The sequence below is a fragment of the Dipodomys merriami genome, unplaced genomic scaffold (genome assembly GCF_024711535.1).
Source record: "Dipodomys merriami isolate MVZ:Mamm:240054 unplaced genomic scaffold, mDipMer1.0.p SCAF_420, whole genome shotgun sequence".
NCBI classification, from domain to species: Eukaryota; Metazoa; Chordata; class Mammalia; order Rodentia; family Heteromyidae; genus Dipodomys; species Dipodomys merriami.
The window spans coordinates 177,569-197,091 of NW_027205827.1; the positions used below are offsets into that span (position 1 = coordinate 177,569).

General features: G+C 38.9%; 1 protein-coding gene and 1 pseudogene across 1 annotated transcript in view; both read right to left on the minus strand.

The window, feature by feature from the left end:
- Positions 1-19,523, minus strand: part of LOC138807540 (DDB1- and CUL4-associated factor 10) — a 49,817-nt gene that overhangs the window by 6,761 nt on the left and 23,533 nt on the right. The window contains exons 3-6 of the mRNA XM_069993297.1: positions 13,647-13,844; positions 4,224-4,426; positions 1,156-1,269; positions 55-200 (exon numbers count right to left, since the gene is read on the minus strand). Of these exons, the coding sequence (XP_069849398.1) occupies positions 55-200; positions 1,156-1,269; positions 4,224-4,426; positions 13,647-13,844 (661 nt within the window). The remainder of the gene's footprint in view (positions 1-54; positions 201-1,155; positions 1,270-4,223; positions 4,427-13,646; positions 13,845-19,523) is intronic.
- Positions 8,101-8,198, minus strand: LOC138807559 (U6 spliceosomal RNA; annotated as a pseudogene).

Below are 19,523 nucleotides of genomic sequence, written 5' to 3' on the forward strand. Positions count from 1 at the left end.
GAAGTAGGAAAGAAGAAAGGAAGGAGAGAGAGAGAAGAGTGCAGCTGCCTATACCTCCTGATCATCAGTGTTGCTTGAGCACCGAAGAAGCGTGGCCCAACCTTTGGGGTGCAGCTGCAAGGATGTGATGCAGTTTCCGCGGTCCCTCTCACCAGGAACTTCAGGGGTTAAGACTTCAAGACTATTTCGCGGTGAAACTCCTGAGATACAAGAAAATGAGAATTTGGGATGTAACTTACCCAAATGCAAGGACTAAGATGTAACTTATCCAAATGCAAGGACTAAGACATTTCACAAAGCTGTGATTTCTGGCAGCCACTTCCTATGCCTTTATCCCTTAGTCTGTGAACATATGGCTTTTGAGTTTGTAGGAAAGGGAATGGAGAAAGAGAATGAGTACAAAGAATACAAGTTTCTACACTGAATCACCAATGATCTACTGAGGTCCTTGGGATTTAGATTTCTCAAAAAGCTCATTAAGAACTACAGTAATTTGACAGAACAGTTCCGATGCTTCTCTACTTACAATGGGGTTAATAAATTCACTATAAATTTAAATTATTGTAAGTTGAAAATGCATTTAAATATACCTAACCTACTGAACAGCATAGATCAGCAATATAATATACTGGACAGAATTAGTTATTTCCATAATTGTGTTATTTTCCAGAATCATGATAGAATATGATATTCTATATTGCTATTCTGGGAAAAGATCGAAATTCAAATTTGAAGTGTGATTTCTATTAAACACATATCATTTTTAGGCCACTGTAAAGCTGAATAGTCATTAAGTTGAACAGCTATTAAACTGGAAACTGTCTATTCTATAAACAGGAAATTAGCTATAATTATGGCGATGAGAGAGGACACTTCACATGGAGGCATGTCAAAACAAGAAATGGAAGACATTGCCAATCATACCATCTTCCTGGTGACTCTACTATTCCACATTGTTTTCTTCTACCTAGCCCCCAAAGAAAATGACTATCATATTAAGACATTATTACTAACAGGGATATGTCATATTCCTTTGGTATGTGAAAAACTGCTTTAATTGACACTGTAAGAAAGCAGTTTAGAAAGTTTTTATAAAAAAAAACTTTTGATTGACTTTGTTGTTGGTAAGATTGAAAAACCCAACTTTTAACCTACCTTCTCTTTGAGAAGCTCGTGACATGTGTTTCTCAGAAGATGAATTAGAGTCACTGTGATGACAAGGTGAACCAAATACTCTAGGACCAGATGAACTTGACAAAGTAGTCAAATCTTGAAGAAAAATAAAGTTTGACAATAAACTTGTAGTATTACCTGTAGTATCTCTTAACTGTTTCTTTTTCTTTTTTTGCTAGTATCAGAGTTTTAACTCAGTGTCTCAAGACTGTTCAGCTTGCTTGCTCCTCTGTTGGAGATCTGCCACTTAAGTCACATCAACAGATCAGCTTTTTGTTGGCTAAAGATGGATTGTATAGACTTCTTGTATCAGCTAACTTTGAACCTTGATCCTTCAGGTCTCAGTCTCTAGAGTAGCTAGGAATACAGGCATGAGTCACCACCCATACCACCACCAGCTCTCCAACTTTTTAATTATTTCATTGGTCCATACTTTTTTTTTCCTTGTGCTAATCCTAGGACTTGAACTCAAGGCCTGGGTGCTGTCTCTGAGCATTTTTGCTCAAGGGTAATACTCTACCACAGCTCTACTTCTGGCTTTTTGGTGTGGCTAATTGGAGATAAGAGACATACAGACTTTTCTGCATGAACTGGCTTTGAACTGCAATTTTCTCAGATCTCAGACTCCTGAGTAGCTAGGATTACAGGTGTGAGCCACTGGCACTGCTCATTAACCCATACCTTTTCTTTTTTAATTTTTGTTTTTGTTTTAAGTCTGAGTCCTGAACTAAAACTCCGTACCTACCACTTTTGCTCACTGGCTTAGCTCTCTCTACCAACTAAGCCATGTCTCCAACCCTGACCCATACTTTTTAAAACCCATCTGAAATGTGACCAAGAAAAGCTCACATAAAACTAAGATATAGTTAGCTGGGCACCAGCGGTTCACACCTGTAAATCCTAGCTACTAAGGAGGCTGAAATCTGAGGATCAAGGTTCAAAGCCAGCCCAGGCAGGAAAGTCTGTGAGATTTTTTTTTTTTTTAATCTTCAATCAACCACCAGAAAACCAGAAGTGGCTCTGTGGCTCAAGTGGTAGAGTGCTAGCCTTGAGCTGAAAAGCTCAGGGATAGCACCCAGGCTCAGAGTTCAAGGCCCATGACTGACAAAAAACAAAAAACAAAAACAAAACTAGGATATAACTAAGATAGAACAGGGTAGGACAACTCTTTTTTCTGTTTATGTCCTAAAATCTTTATATCAAAGATTTGCTTACATAAAACTCAAAAACCAAATAAATAAATAAACACCTTTAGTTCCTTTCATTTCTGTATTAAGATGAAAGAAGAAAATTCAATGAAATGAAAACAGCTGTTTAAGACTATTTAATGTTAGAACAGGTTCTTTGCAACAGGCCCATTACGGGGATCATGTATAAATCTTCATTAAAGTATGTAAGAAACTTCTATTATCATTCTTCAAATAACATAAGTACTATCTTTGCAATCAATGTAATATAAAGCTTTATGATAAAATCTATACAGAAAAACAAAATATTGGATATATGTAGTTGATATATTCAAATAGCAACTTCAGTTTCATCATACATTCCCAGTATAGTCTCATACCTTTGCTTGAAGTTATTATTAATCAAATTTCCTATGATACATAGTATCAGAATTATCCTTTGAGGACTGAGGGCAGATTGGCTTGTGAGTAAAAAAAAAAAAAAGTCAACTAAATGTTCTAGATTACCATTTTACATGCTAAGCTTGGTTATTAATGTATCTATCCCTCATTTTTTTTAAAGGCAATGCCTTTTTTTTGGTCTTTTTTTCTTTTTGGTACCTGGACTCAAACCCAGGATGTTGCACTTACTGGCAAGTGCTATATCACTGAGCTACCTCCTTTTCTTTCATAAAAAAACAGAGATTTCCTCCTTATAGTTTGGAGGCTGGGAAGTCCAAAGTCATGGTCATTTTGGAACTGGGTGGGCTTCAAACTTCCTCTTCGGATTTCAGCCTACTGAAATCTGATTACATGCGCGAGCCCCTGGCATGAAACAATTTTTGAGAAGCTCAACTTTACTCACACACTTATGAACCCTTTGTTTGCAAGTTAGTTGGTAAAATTTAAATTTCTACTTTTTAACAGTTAAAACAGGGCAACTATAGTCTAAATATGCTTGTATTTTCCCAAAGAAGTCTTCAGGAGTGGCTCTAGGCCCACAGGAAAAAGAGTTCAAATATCTGAAGTTTTTTTAATGAACATTCTGTGTTCTAAATAAGTGCTTTTTTCCTCTGGATTTTTGTTCATAAATACAAAACATTAGTGATAAATATGTTCCCATACCAGTCTTCTCATTTTCAAAGTTGAAATATAATTTATTACATAATGTTGATAAAATGTAGTACCTTGTGCTCGCTTCGGCAGCACATATACTAAAATATAGTACCTAAGTTTTCCTGAACCCCAACTTGACTTAAGTCTAGTAGAATCAGCTTTGAGATAAGGGACAGGGATCTAACAAGAGTGTGCTAGACATCTCGAAGTCTATGACACCACATATATTTAAAGCTAATATAATGATCACAACTTAAAAGGTCTGCTGGGTTCCAAGGACTTCAGATTAATACTGCCTTGGACCATCACTAATTTTTCAGAGAGCAATGATTCCAAAGTACTGATTAAAGACCGCTAGCTAACAGAAACTTAAAAAAAATTATTATTCCTAGACTGTATGTGCCACAAAGGTACAATGTCGGATGTCTTTCCATCTTCTTCCCTTTTTCATGTTATTATTCTCAAAAGAGGTACATATCTATCCATAATCTCAGACTACCTTTATGTCCCAGATGCTTTTTTTTCCTTCTGCTGATACTAGGGGTTGACCTTAGGGCTTTGTGCTACTGCTTGACTTTTTTGCTTACAGCTGGTACTCTACCACTTGAAACATCTCCGCTTCTGCCTTTTTGCTAGTTAACTAAAGATAAAAGTTAGATTTGTCTGCTTGGGATGGCTGAATCAAGTTCTCAGATCTCAGCTTTCTGAGAATTATAGACCTGCTTTGTCTCAGAATTTTGAGAAACCTTATTAATCAGAAAAGTTTACCTGAACTTGATGTAGTTCTTCTGGCTCTCAAAATGGGGTAGCTACCTACTTCCAAAGATTTGGTTAAGTCAAGATCATGCAGAATCAAGAGATATCCAGAGGACGTTGAGATCAACATTTTGGAACAATCTGGTGTTAATCTCATTCGCATGAGAAAACGTGTATGAAAGAATTTCTTATGTGGACACCCATCTTCGGTACACCTATAATTAAACCAATAAAACTAGTTGTTAAAAATATAATGGCCAGAGGTACTCACTAGACACAATGTTGAAAATGAACTGTACAACTTGTGCGGGGGAGAGGAGGGAAAAACTGGGAAAGGGTGAGAGAGGGGGTAATAGTTTCCAAAAAGAAATGCACTTACTACCTGACTCAAGAAACTGTAACCCAACTGGACATCACCTTTCTAATAATAATTTTTAAAATACATTTAAAAAACATAATAGCTCAGTGCTAGTCAAACTATTTTGCTCTTCAAGGCAAAACTTACAGGTAATTCAATGTGTATTTAGATTCATGCATATACTTTGCAACTTTTTTGTGGGAAGAGGTGATACTGGGAGTTGAACTCAGGCTTGAAGCTTGTCAGGCAGATATTCTATCATGTGTATCATATACCCTGACTCTTCAGTTGTTTTGCTGACTATTCCTTCTTTTATCTCTGATCTTTTCAGATCGTCTTTCTTTCTGAAGCACATCCCCAGAATTTTTTTTTTTTTTTTTTTTTTTGTCGGTCGTGGGGCTTGAACTCTGGGCCTGGGCGCTGTCCCTCAGCTCTTCAGCAAAAGGCGAGCGCTCTACCACTTGAGCTACAGTGCCACTTCCGTTTTTCTGGTGGTTTAATGGAGATAGGAGTCTCACGGTCTCTCCTGCCCGGGCTGGCTTTGAACCGTGATCCTCAGATCTCAGCCTCCTGAGTAGCTAGGATTACAGGCGTGAGCCACCAGCGCCCGGCTTATCCCCAGAATTTTTAAAATAAAATTTTGTGTAATAGACTTTCAATTGTTTGAAATCTTTATTTCATTTTCTTTTGCGGTTATTGTTTGGCAGTATAGGTGTTTGACCTTAAGAGCTTTATGCTTCTAGGCAAGTGTTCTACCACTTGAGCCTGGCCCCAGCCCAATATTTCGTTCTTTTTGAACAAGGATTAACAGCATATAACTTAAGGTTCAGAGTTATTTCTCTTTCAATATTGAGAATAAAATTCCATGGAATTATGTTTTTTACTTATGAATCTGCCATCAGTCTACATGTTACTTTAGATAGCTTACTTTTTTTTAACCCTTTGGTTGCCTGGTCTTCTGTCCTTAGAATTTTGCAATTTCACTTTTTTTTTGCACAAATTTGGATTTTTTTCATTTATCTTACTAAGATTCATTTTACTTTCTAAATCTTAAGATCAATATTATTGCCGGGCGCCAGTGGCTCACACCTACTCGCTACTCAGAAGGCTGAGCTCTAAGGATCACAGTTCAAAGCCAGCCCAAAACAGAAAGTCTATGAGACACTTATCTCCAATAAACCACCAGAAAACTGCAAGTGGTGCTGTGGCTCAAGTTGTAGAGTACTCACCTTGAGCTGAAGAGCTCAAAGCACACAGGCCCAGAGTTCAAGCCCCATGACTGACCAAAAAAAACCTAAACATATTATTCATATATTCTGAAAAATGTTTAGACATTATTCTAATATTGCCTCTCACCCGTGTGTGTGTGTGTGTGTGTGTGTGTGTGTGTGTGTGTGTGTGTGTGTGTGTGTGTGTGTGTGTGTGTGTGTGTGTGTGTGTGTGTGTGTGTGTGTGTGTGTGTGTGTGTGTGTGTGTGTGTGTGTGTGTGTGTGTGTGTGTGTGTGTGTGTGTGTGTGTGTGTGTGTTGTAAGGCTAAAACTGTGGGCTTGGGCGCTTTCCCTCAGCTCTACAGCTGAAGACTAGCACTCTACCACTTGAGCCACAGTACCACTTCTGGTTTTCAGGTGGTTTATTGGAGATAAGAGTCTCATGGAGCCGGCACTGGTGGGCGCTGGTGGCTCACGCCTCTAATCCTAGCTACTCAGGAGGCTGAGATCTGAGGATCACGGTTCAAAGCCAGCCCGGGCAGGAGAGACCATAAGACTCCTATCTCCAATAAACCACCAGAAAACCGGAAGTAGCGCTGTAGCTCAAGTGGTAGAGCGCTTGCCTTGAGCTGAAGAGCTGAGGGACAGCGCCCAGGCCCAGAGTTCAAGCCCCACGACCGACAAAAAAAAAGAGTCTCATGGACTTTCCTGCCTGGGCTGGCTCTGAACCACAATCCTCAGATCTCAGCCTCCTGAGTAGCTAGGATTACAGGCGTGAGTCACTGGCACCCGGCCCATTTTCTCTATTCTTTTGGAGCTTCAAATAACCTGCTATTTGACCAGACCTGTTTTTTAAGTTTCCAATTTCTTTCTTTTTTTTTCTTTTTAACCACAGGACCTCAAACCACCACCTTACAACTAAGCCATACTCCCAAGTCCTTTATTTCAAGTTTTATTTGGCTTAAAAAAAAAAATCTGCCTGCCTAGTATCTCTGTAAGATTTTTATTCCTTGACTGTTTTATTCCTTATTTTTGTTTAAAATTTTATTAAGTAATTGTACAAAGGTTACAATTCCTAAAGCCAGGTTGAGTGTAATGCATGTTGATAAATGCCACCACTTCCATAGTTCTCTCCCATGATTCCTACTCCCACCTCTGCCCTCAAGTTATTCCTTCTTTCCTTGATTTTTTAAACCATGAACCATATCCCATCTACAGACAAGTACATAAATAAAAACATCAGAGTACTATTATTTTAGAAGCACGTTCTCTCCTCTACTGCATCTTGTTCTTTGCTTCAAGTATTGTGATTTCTTACCTCTCAAATAGTTTTTAATTTTTTTTTTTTTTTTTTGGTTGTGGGGGCTGAACTCTGGGCCTGCACACTGTCTCTCAGCTCTTCAGCTCAAGGCTAGTGCCCTACCACTTGAGCCACAGTGCCACTTCCGGCTTTTTTCTGCTTAAGTGGTGCTGAGGAATCGAACCCAGGGCTTCAGGCATGCAAGGCAAGCACTCTACCACCGAGCCAACTTCCCAGCCCTTTTTTTTTTTGTGGTGCTGAGGGTTAAACCCAGGGCTTTCTGCATGCCAGGCAAGTACTCTACCACTGAGCTTTATCTCTAGACCACTGATAGTTTTTTTCATGTTTTTTTTTTTTTTTTTTTTTTCCTGATCCTGGGGCTGAACTTTGTCCCTGAGCTTCTCTGTGCTCAAGGCCAGCACTCTTTTTTTTTTTCCAAATAACTTTTTTTTATTGTGAAAATACTGTACAGAGGGGTTATTTACATGAGCAAGGTAATGAGTACATTTCTTATCAAGCATTGTTGCTTCCTCCTTTGTTTTTCCCCTACCATCCCTTTCCTCCCACTTCCACAACTATAATTCCCTGTCCCCCTCCCGCCCCCTCCCCCCCTCCCCCCCTAAATTGTAAAGTTCGATGTTCAACAGTGTCTTGTGGGCTGGGAAGGTAGCTTAGTGATAGAGTGCTTGCCTTGCATGCATAAAGACCCTGGGTTCGATTCCTTAGCACCACATAAGCAGAAAAAGCCGGAAGTGGCGCTGTGGCGTAGGGTGCTAGCATTGAGCTGAAGAGCTGAGGGACAGCACCCAGGCCCAGAGTTTAGGCCCCACCTCTGACAAAAAGCAAACAAACAAACAAAAAAAACAGTGTCTTGTACATCTCATTGTTACAATGGGTCAACCTGTATCCATATTTAAACATTTTCTTTTTTCCCTTTTCCTCCCCAAATTATACTGACATCAAATACAGTGAAAACAGGGGTTATACCGTGGGGGAGGAAAATACAAAGTAACAAAAAAATAAAAAAATATGGAACGTTTCATAAATTTGCATGTCATCCTGGCGCAGGGGCCATGTCTGTATCATTCCAATTTTAGGGTATGTGCTGTTGAAGCAAGCACAAGGCCAGCACTCTTATCACTGAGACACAGCTCAAGTGAGTAGTTTATTGGAGATAAGAGTCTCAAGGACTTTCCTGCCCAGGCTGGCTTTGAGCTGAGATCAGGAGGCTGAGATCTGAGGATATAGTGAAACAGATATAGATATAGATATAGATAGATATATATCTGAGGATCTATTACACACCTGGCATGATAGTTATTTTCAAAGTTTTGGGGTTTTTTCCCCCTCCCTATGTTGCCTCTCTTTATTCAAAAAATTCTTTTATCATTTGTGTCTCAATATTGGGAGATTTTAATTTTTTCATGTTTGATTACCACTAGTGGTTCATGATTAAGAGGCATTAAAGCTGACTGGGACTTATGAGTATAGGGTTAACTAAATGAATAGGTTAACACCTTTTTTTTTTTTTCTTTTTTGCCAGTATATTGGAGCTTAGACTCCTGGCATCATCATCTCACTCAGCTTTCTTCATTCACAGATGGTGTTCTAAACCACTTGAGCCATACCTCCATTGTACATTTTTGCTGGTTAATTGGAGACAGTCTCTCAGATTTGTCTTCCTAGACTGGCTCTGAACCATGATCCTCAGATTTCAGTCTTCTGAGTAGCTAGAATTATAACTGTGAGACATGGTACCTATTTGAAGCCTTTTGTAATATACACATATATATATTTTTTTCTGGTACTTCAGTTTGAACTCAGGGCCTTGAGCTTGCTCAGATGGCACTCTACCATGTAAACCTTGTCTCCAGCCTAACTTTTAGCTGATTATTTTGGAGATGGAATCTCAAATTTTGCTGCCTAGACTGACTTTGAACTGTGATCTTTCAGATCTCAGCCTCCTGAGTAGCTATGATGATAGGCATGAGCCACCAGTACTCAGAATGAAGCCATTTTTGAGGGGCTCCAAATGTTATCTTTGGTCCATCAACTGAAAAAGGTTGAGAAGCTCTGAATTCAGTATTCAGTGTGCTTCTTTACTTTAAAAAAGTAGTTGTGCATGCCTGTAATCCTAGATGAGGCAGGAAAATAGTGAAGTCGAGTTGAGATCTATCTCAAAATTAAAAAAAAAAATTTAAACGTAACAAAAATAATCAATAGAAACAGTTGAGTTTTGTGTTATTTTGTACTTGATAATCTTTGTTATTCTATTTTAATTGACACATAATATATTCCAGGTTCATCCTTGTTCTTGTAAATGACAAGAATTCCTTCTTTTTTGGAGGGAGGGAGGTATAGGTCATAAGGTTTGAACTCAGGGCTTGGACTCAGTCCCTGAGTTTTGCTCAAAGCTAGTACTCTACCACTTGAGCCACAGCTCTACTTCTGGCTCTTTTTCTCTCTTCTTTTTTTTTTTTTATTATAAAAATACTGTATAGAGGAGTTACAATTACATGGGTAAGATAATGAGTATGGCTTTTTTTCCCCTAGTAGTTAATTGGTGAAAAGAATCTCACATACTTTCCTTTCCAGGCTGGTATAGAATTTGAAACTACAATCCTCAGACATCAGGCTCCTGAGCAGCTAGGATTACAAGTGTGAGCCACCAGCACCCAGCTAAGAATTCCTTCTTTATAAAAACTTGAATAGTTTTACATTATATGTATATGTAATGCTTTTTGTTTTTGGTCTGTTGTGGGGCTTGAACTCAGGGCCTGGGCACTGTCCCTGAGCTTTTTCACTAGTTCTCTACCACTTTGAGCCACAGAGCCATTTCCAGATTTCTGGTGGTTATCTGGAGATAAGAGTCTCATGGAGTTTTCTGCCCAGGCTGGCAGATCTCAGCCTTCTGAGTAGCTAAGATTATAAGCATGTGCTTGTAATGCATTTTTTTAAAAATCTATTCATCTGTTGATGTACACTTACGGTGATTTGATATGGTGCACTGCAATGAACATGGAAGTGTAGATCTTTGACATTAATTTCCTTTGGATATATGTATCTAGTAAGGAATTGCTGGGTGATATGACAGCTTTATTTTTAATTGAGGAACCTCTTCTGTTTTATATCTAACTATCTTGATTAATTCTTACAAATTCTGATTATGTTTGTGGAGAATTTTCTAGGATTTTATATATAAACCATGGGCTAACTTTAACCCACTGGTTTGTTTTTTATAAATTTTATATTAACACCCATTTATATACTGCTGCTAAGAAACCACATAGTAGGGCTGGGAAGGTGGCTCAGTGGTAGAGTGCTTGCCTTGCACACATGAGGCCCTGGGTTTGATTCCTCAGCATCACATAAGCAAAAAGAAAAAAAGCCGGAAGTGGCGCTGTGGCTCAAGTGGTAGAGCGCTAGCCTTGAGCTGAAGAGCTGAGGGACAGCGCCCAGGCCCAGAGTTCAGGCCCCATGACCGACCAAAAAAAAAAAAGAAAAAAGAAAAAAGAAAAGAAACCACATAGTACCTAAACCTAAAATACTTATCTACTTGGTCCTTAATAGAAAGTTTGCCAATTCCTGAATTCTATCATCTGTAAATGACTGAGACTTCCTTTCTAAAAGAAATACCTCTTTTTACATTTTTTTTAACTGTACCATCTTTTTATTCTAATCTAGTTAGATAGTTAATTATATTGATTGTACTGAGTTCAGGGGAAATAGCATGTGTGATAACATGTCTTAGAGATCAGTTGATACCTACTTTATAATCTAGTACATTCTTTTTTTTGTCAGTGATGGATCCTGAACTCTGGGTCTGGGCACTGTCCCTAAGCTCTTCAGTTCAAGACTAGTGCTCTACCACTTGAGCCACAGAGCCACTTTCCGGCTTTTTCTGCTTATGTGGTGCTGAGGAATCGAACCCAGTGCCTCATGCATACAAAGCAAGCATTCTACCACTGAGCCCCTACATTCTAAATTTTTGTGCCTGTTCTAGGTCTGCCTCAGAGAATATATTTATAGTTTGTTGAGAACATAATTTTATTTAATATAGCAAGCTTATTAATACTTAAATCTTCTATAGCTTTACTCATTTTTTATTTAATATAGCAAGCTTATTAATACTTAAATCTTCTATAGCTTTACTCATTTTTTATTTATTGATTTTTTTAAAATTTATCTATTAGTAAAGAGAATGATGTTGGTATTTTCTACTACATGAGGATTTCTTGTGATTCCAGTTTTGCATTTTATGGCCTAACTTTCTTTCTAGGTGCATACAAAGAGAATTCATTTACTTTCTAGTGAAATGAATTTTTATAGTACCTTTTTATCAATAATAATGCTTTTTGCCTTAAACTCTTAATTTTGTCTGCAATCAAATATGACTATATCTTTTTATCTGTTATGTATCTGAGGTAGTCTTTTTTCTAATTTATTTTCAACTTTTCTAGTTTTGCATATTTTAGGTGTTCCTTGCAAAAACCGTAGTTTAATTTTACTTTTTAATCCAATCTGGCATTATTTACCTTTTAACTGGACAGTTTAGTTCATATATGTTTTTCATGATTACTGATATCTAGATTGCTATTTAGGTTATATGCCTATCCTGTTTTTATGCTTATTTACTCTGGGTGGGTCCCCTGGGTCCCCCCCCACCCCCGCCCCTGAACTGAGGTACTGAACACAGGGTCTTGCATCTGCTAGGCAGGCACTCTAACACTAAGCCATGTCTTCAGCTCTTTTTTTGCACTGCTTATTTTTGAGAGAAGATCTTGCTTCCTGTCCATGTATGCACCTGTACTGTGATCTTTCTATTGAGATTGGAGTTTCTCAGACTTTTCTGCCTGGAATGGCCTGAAACTAAAATCATCCCAATTTCAGCTTCTCATGTAGCTAGGATGACAGGTCTGTACCACTGTACTGGTTGAGAAGGGGTTTCTTAGAACTTTTTTTTTTACCCAGTCTGGCCTTAAATCATGACCTTTGTGAACTCAACCTCCCTAGTAGCTTGGATTTCAGGAATGAGCCACAGGTGTCCATCCTTGTTTGTTTTTTTCCTTTTTATCTTCTTTTTTTCTTTTGGTTGGACTGGAACTCCAACTCCATACCTGATGCTTTTACCCATTAGCTAGCATTCTACTAGCTGTTTACTTTAATAGGTATCTCTGTCTAAATAAAATCTATCCTCCATTCTTTTTTTTTTTGGGGGGGGGGGTCCGGTTGTGGGGCCTGAACTCTGGGCCTGGGCGCTGTCCCTCAGCTCTTCAGCTCAAGGCTAGCGCTCTACCACTTGAGCCATAGCGCCACTTCTAGCATTTTTCTTTTTGCTTATGTGGTGCTGAGGAATCGAACCCAGGGCCTCATGTGTGCAAGGCAAGCACTCTACCACTGAGCCACCTTCCCAGAAGTCCCTCAGTCCTCTATTTTTCACTCAATTATGTGTAGCTAAAAATCTTTAACAAGAAAATCCCCCTTTTAATATGATCTCTAAACAAAATTTCAGAAATGTTCCTAATAGGACATTTGACCATAACAACAGCATATTTTATTTCTCAAATTTCAACACTTCAAATAATCAATTTCTCTTTGAAGAATCATTTTACTGACATGAGGACACATTTTACTCAACTGAGGCATAACTGGTATTTTAGGTGAGAAAACTGGTTTATTGTATAGAACTGTCTAGAGTAAAACAATGTTTAGAAATTATGGTCCTGGCCAAATAATGTCAAAAGGTATCCACCCTTCGCAGTGACAACCAAAACTGCACCAAATTTTATTGTCCAATATTCCCTTTGGGATCAGAAGAACCCCAAATGAAACTCTCTTAATACATAAAAATAAAGGGCAAAAATTACAAAACAAATACATTCAGAACCAAAGGCAAAGAATGAGAAACAATTTTGGTCCACAAAGGATGTAGCAGAAATATTTTTAACTTAGGAAACTCATTTTATAAACCAGTTTTTGTATTCACATAATAGTGTCCAAAATACCTCCCTCTTTTCCTGTCCCTACCTCACCCTTTCTATCCTCTCTCTCCCCCTTTATCCTTCTGCAGTGCTGGAGATGAAACTCAGGTTACAAATGCTAGGCAAGTACACTAGCACTACACTCAGGTCCAAAACCTTTAGTGGCAATATCTGTGTAGGAATAAGTAATCAAAGATGGAATTTTTTTTCTTTTTCTTTCTTTCTTTCTTTTCTTTTTTTTTTTTTTTTTGTCTGTCGTGGGGCTTGGGCACTGTCCCTCAGCTCTTCAGCTCAAGGCAAGCGCTCTACTGCTAGAGCCACAGCGCCACTTCTGGTTTTCTATTAGTTTACTGGAGATAAAAGTCTCATAGACTTTCCTGCCTGGGCTGGCTTTGAACCGAGATCCTCAGATCTCAACCTCCTGAGTAGATAGGATTATAGGTGTGAGCCACCGAAGCCAGGCTGAATAATTTTTTCTTAAAGCCAGGTTTTCTTCTCAAAGTTTGAACAGCACACAGTATTTGCTCGTATTTTAAAAAGTTTCAACTTATCATATTCATTATAATCCTAAGTCTTTTATTCACAAACCTGTTAGTGTCCCAAATAATGACATTTCCGTCAAATCCTGACGTTACTAAGAGTCTTGTATTAGTATCATATTCGATGTTCTTCACCCAACTAGTGTGACCATGTAAAGTGCATACTTTGCTGTTCAGTTTTCTCAGATCCCATAGTGCTATTGTAGTGTCATCAGAGCAGGTTGCAAACAGCCGGTTATCAAGAAATCTACAAAAGCAGAAAAGAAAAACTGGTTCATTTAATCTCCATTTAAAGAAAATGTGGTTTGAGAAACAATCTCTGTATTATCAAGAAAGAAGAAAATGAAGGACAAGTTCATTGTATAAGCCTAGTGATTCTGATACATAATAAACAGTGAGTAAAATTCATATAGGCTATAATCCATGTTATAATCCATTTCCTTTAAATTATTGATTTTTGTTTGGAACTGGAAATAAAAGTGTATGTTTGGAAGACAGTGATAGAAAGATAAGAACTTTAAAATTTACAGAAGAGAATTTAGTAAGAGAATTTTCAGACTTGACTGTTGAAAAGGAGTATACTAGTGTAAAGGATTCTAAATAATGAGAAATATTTGCTACAAGTAACATCTCTAGAGCACATTTACACAGAAAATTACTATTCAAACTGCCATCACTTTTGCTTTCCTAGTGGTACTGGGGTTTTAATTCAGTCCTTGTGCTTTCTAGGCTCTACTATTGAGCATATTCTGTTTTTCAGACAGGGCCTCCATATATATAGTTCAGGATGACTTGGAAATCATGATTCCCCTACCTTCACCTCCATGTGCTGGGATTACAGATGTGTACCACCATGCCCAGCTTCCATATTTTTAATCTATTAACTCAAAAGCATTTCCCAAATATTCTAATTTAATGAAATTTTATTAGGACTAGTCAAAATCAGAAGATAGGTTTAATTAAAATATTCTGTAATTCATAGGTGCTGGGGGCTCACGCCTGTAATCCTAGCTACTCAGGAGGCTGAGATTTGAGGATTGTGGTTCAAAGTCAGCCTGGGCAGGAAAGTCCGTGAGATTCTTATCTCCAAAAAACCATCAGAAAATCGGAAGTGGCGCTGTGGCTCAAGTGCTAGAGCACTCGCCTTGAGCTGAGCTGAGGAACAGCGTGTAGGCCCAGAGTTCAAGCCCCATGACTGACGAGAAAAAAAAAAAAAGACCTCAACAAAAAAATAAATCAACCTCAGTATGCATGAACACCATGAACACCATCATTAAAGAAACTTCTTATGGCTTTTAAAATACCAGGCCCACTTTCTTCCTGCACTTTGATTTAACTAACTCATCTTTTCTCTTTTAGTTTTAGGTATCATCCCCTTTAGTTTTAGATATCATCCCCTCCAGAAATGCTTCCCTCTCCCTTTTTTTTTTTTTTTTTTGTCAGTTGTGGGGCTTTAACTCTGGGCCTGGGCACTGTCCCTTAGCTCTTCAGCTCAAGGCTAGTGCTCTACCACTTGAGCTACAGCGCCCATTCCAGTTTTCTAGTGGTTAATTGGAGGTAAGAGTCTCATGGACTTTCCTGCTCCGAATGGCTTTGAACGGTGATCCTCAGATCTCAGCCTCCTGAGTAGCTAGGATTACAGGCATGAGCAACTGGCGCCCAGCCTTATTTACTGAAAGAGGGTATTACTAACTTTTGTTTGTCTTGGCTGGCTTCAAACCATAATGTTTCCATCTCCACCTCTTTGTAGCTGGAATAATAGGATGGTAACACCATGACTGACTCAAAGAGGTTTCATCAAAAAACTTCCACACATGCATATAATATGCTAATCAAATTTACCTATTCTGTTACTCATTCTTAACACCCTCCCTCCCTTCCCTTTTAATGTTTTTATGAGTTTCTTTATGCTATCTCCTCCACTCTCCCTCCCTTCCTTCCTTTCTTTTGCCAGTGTTAGGACTTGAACTCAGGGCCTAGGTACAGTAGTCCCTGAGCTGCTTTTACTCAAGACTAGGACTCTACCACTTGAGCCACAGCGTCACTTCCGGCCTTTTCTGTTTATGTGGTACTTAGGAATCAAACCTAGGGCTTCATGCATGCTAGGCAAGCATTCTACCACTAAGCCACATTCACAGTCCCTCACTATGCTATTTTTATACAAACATGTTTCATATGTTTTCCACATATATTTTTATCCTTTAGACAGACATAGTCTAGATGCTTTCTCACTACATGCAAATTTTAATTCTTATATCAAGTCCATTTTTTTCTCATACAGTCACAATCCTCCTTCCTCAGCCTTCCAGGTACTAGGATTACAGGTATACACTACCTGGCTCAAAACATTTTTAACCATATTTTTTTGTTTTTGTCTTTTTTCTTTTTTGGTACTGGGGATCGAACCCAGGATGTTGCACTTGCTAGGCAAGCGCTTTGCTACTGAGCTACATCCCAGCCCTCAAAACATTTTTAAAAACATGAAAAGTTACTAAAAAGTTGGTCAAACTTTTAAACTGAGTATCCACATATTTGAAAAAAAATAGAAAAAGTCAAAACTACTTTATTTTCCTTACAGGAAATATTTAGTTGACAATATTAAAAACCTACTTAGCCGGGCGCCAGTGGCTCACGCCTGTAATCCTAGCTATTCAGGAGGCTGAGATCTGAGGATCTCGGTTCAAAGCCAGCCTGGGCAGGAAAGTCTGTGAGACTCTTATCTCCAATAAACCACTAGAAAACTGGAAGTGGTGCTGTGGCTCAAGTGGTAGAGCGCCCGCCTTGAGCTGAAGAGCTGAGGGACAGCACCCAAGCCCAGAGTTCAAGCCCCACGACAAACCAAACCAACAAACAAACTACTTAATATACGTTTAGATTATACTGGGTTATAGTACTATGTATGACACTGGTCCCTCTGAAAGGGTGTGTGTGTGTGTGTGTGTGTGTGTGTGTGTGTGTGTGTGTGTGTGTGTGTGTGTGTGTGTGTGTGTGTGTGTGTGTGTGTGTGTGTGTGTGTGTGTGTGTGTGTGTGTGTGTGTGTGTGTGTTCCCTCTGAAAGGGGTGTGTGTGTGTGTGTGTGTGTGTGTGTGTGTGTGTGTGTGTGTTCCCTCTGAAAGGGGTGTGTGTGTGTGTGTGTGTGTGTGTGGTCCCTCTGAAAGGGTGTATGTGTGTGTGTGTGTGTGTGGTCCCTCTGAAAGGGGTGTGTGTGTGTGTGTGTGGTCCCTCTGAAAGGGGTGTGTGTGTGTGTGTGTGTGGTCCCTCTGAAAGGGGTGTGTGTGTGTGTGTGGTCCCTCTGAAAGGGGTGTGTGGGTGTGTGTGTGGTCCCTCTGAAAGGGTGTATGTGTGTGTGTGTGTGTGGTCCCTCTGAAAGGGTGTATGTGTGTGTGTATGTGTGTGGTCCCTCTGAAAGGGGTGTGTGTGTGTGTGGTCCCTCTGAAAGGGGTGTGTGTGTGGGGGGGTGTCCCTCTGAAAGGGGTGTGTGTGTGTGTTCCAGTACTGGGGCTTGAACTCAGGGCTTCACATTCTTGCTCAGTCTCGTGCCAGTGCTCTACAACTGGAGTCAAAACTTCCAATCAAAAAAAAAACAAAAACAAAAAACTTCCAATCCAGCTTTTTTGCTGGTTAATTGAAGGTAAGAGTCTTTTGAACTTTTTTTTTCCTGAGATGGCTTCAAACCATGATCTTCCTATCTCCACTTCCTAAATAGCTAGAATTATAGCATGAGACAAGTGTCTGATCACTTAAAGGGTTTTTAAGAAACAGATTGAGACAATTAGAGTTTTAGGAAGATGTCTTAGATGACTAGGTTCTCAAACTTAAGATTTTTGTTAAAAAATAAAGTAAAATGGGAATCAGTTTTTTTAGTTTTTGTTAATAACTATATTCTTTTTAATGCCAAAAGTATAGAAAAATAAATCTTGAAATGAAAGCTAATTTTTTTCCTTCTTCCTCCTTCTTCCTCCCTCCTTCTTCCTCCCTCCTTCTCCCTCCCTCCTTCTCCCTCCCTCCTTCTCCCTCCCTCCTTCTCCCTCCCTCCTCCTCCTCCTCCTCCTCCTCCTCCTCCCTCCTCCCTCCTCCTCCTCCTCCTTCTTCTTCTTCTTCCACTTGAACTCTGAGCCTGAGTTCTGGCCCTGAGCTTCTTTTGTTGAAGGCTAGTACTGTATGACTTGAGCCACAGCTTGACTTGGCTCTTTTGGTAGATTAGTGTAGGTAAGAGTCTCATGGGCAGAAAAGATTTTCCTGTCCAGAATAGCTTTGAACTGCAATCCTCCAATCAATGCCTCCTGAGTAGCTAGAATTACAGGTGTGAGCCACCAACATCTGGCCAAAGCTAATAATTTTTAAATAAGGTCACCTTAAAAAAAAACTCAATACTTTTTTTAATTGGCTTATTTGTGTCCCAAAATATTACTTGTTAAAATTTTTTGGACTAATGCCAGGTACCAGTGGCTCACGCCTGTAATCCTAGCTACTTAGGAAGCTGAGATCTGAGGATCTCAGTTCAAAGCCACACCAGGCAGGAAAAGTCTATGAGACTCTTATCTCCAATAAACCACCAGAAAACTGGAAGTGGCCCTGTAACTCAAGTGGTAGAGTGCTAGTCTTGAGCTGAAGAGGTGAGGGACAGAGCCCAGGCCCCCTAGAGTTCAAGCCCCATGACCAACAACAACAACAAAAATCACTGCTAAAAGACTAAATCCTAGAATAATAATAGCATAGATGACGAAGTTAGCTAAAATATTTAGGATAATTTTTATCCAAAATAAGTAGATGTAGAGCATGGGAAATGTTTGACAAATTCTCAGAGATGTAGCCCAGTCCTCTCTAATTAAAACTGCATGATCTAAGTTAAAAATTGCATTTATAAGCCGGGCGTTGGTGGCTCACGCCTGTAATCCTAGCTACTCAGGAGGCTGAGATCTGAGGATCGCGGTTCAAAGCCAGCCCGGGCAGGAGAGACCATGAGACTCCTATCTCCAATAAACCACCAGAAAACCGGAAGTGGCGCTGTAGCTCAAGTGGTAGAGCGCTCGCCTTGAGCTGAAGAGCTGAAGGACAGCGTCCAGGCCCAGAGTTCAAGCCCCACGACCGACAAAAAAAAAAAAAAAAAAAATTGCATTTATTACTCCACATTCTGTGATAAATAAAAGGATTGCCACATTCCGTGACAATCCTTCACATATACTGAAATTCAAGTGTCTTGAAATCACAAGTCAATGTTCCCATAAAACTTTAACACATGACTATTATGGATTTGCATAAACTGAGTTCATCATCAGTGGGCAAGAGAGAGGAAAAAGAAACTATTATAATAGCTGCACATATATTTCATTCCAAGTGAAAAAACCTGAATACCTTTAAAAAATTAAACTCAACTAAAACTCATGAAAATAAAAATTTCCTATTTACTTAACTACATACAAATTCTTAGCACAGCAATAAATTAAGTGTTGGGTTTTTAAAAATAATCTTTACAACAAAATTACTATTGAACATCCTTTCTCCACATTTGAGTTTTATATTATGTTGTCATTTTTGTATAAACATTTAAGTTTTATCTATTTTCCTAACAGCTTTCCCTTAGTATTAGATATTCACAACTTTTCAGAAGTATTTATTGTGTAGAATTCTAGATCCTTTGCAATATCTATCTATCTATCTATCTATCTATCTATCTATCTATCTATCTATCTATCTATCTATCTATCTATAGTGGTGTACTCATAGGTTAGAGTTCTAACACCTGAGTATGTCTCTACTTCCAGATTTTTTTTGCTGGTTAATTGGAGCTATAGGTCTCTTGGATTTTTCTGCCCAGATTTGCTTCAAACCCAGATCCTCAAATCTCAGCCTCCTGAGTAGCTATGATTATAGGCTTAAGCCACTGACACCTGTTTCCAATATAAATGTCATGTTTGCATTGTTA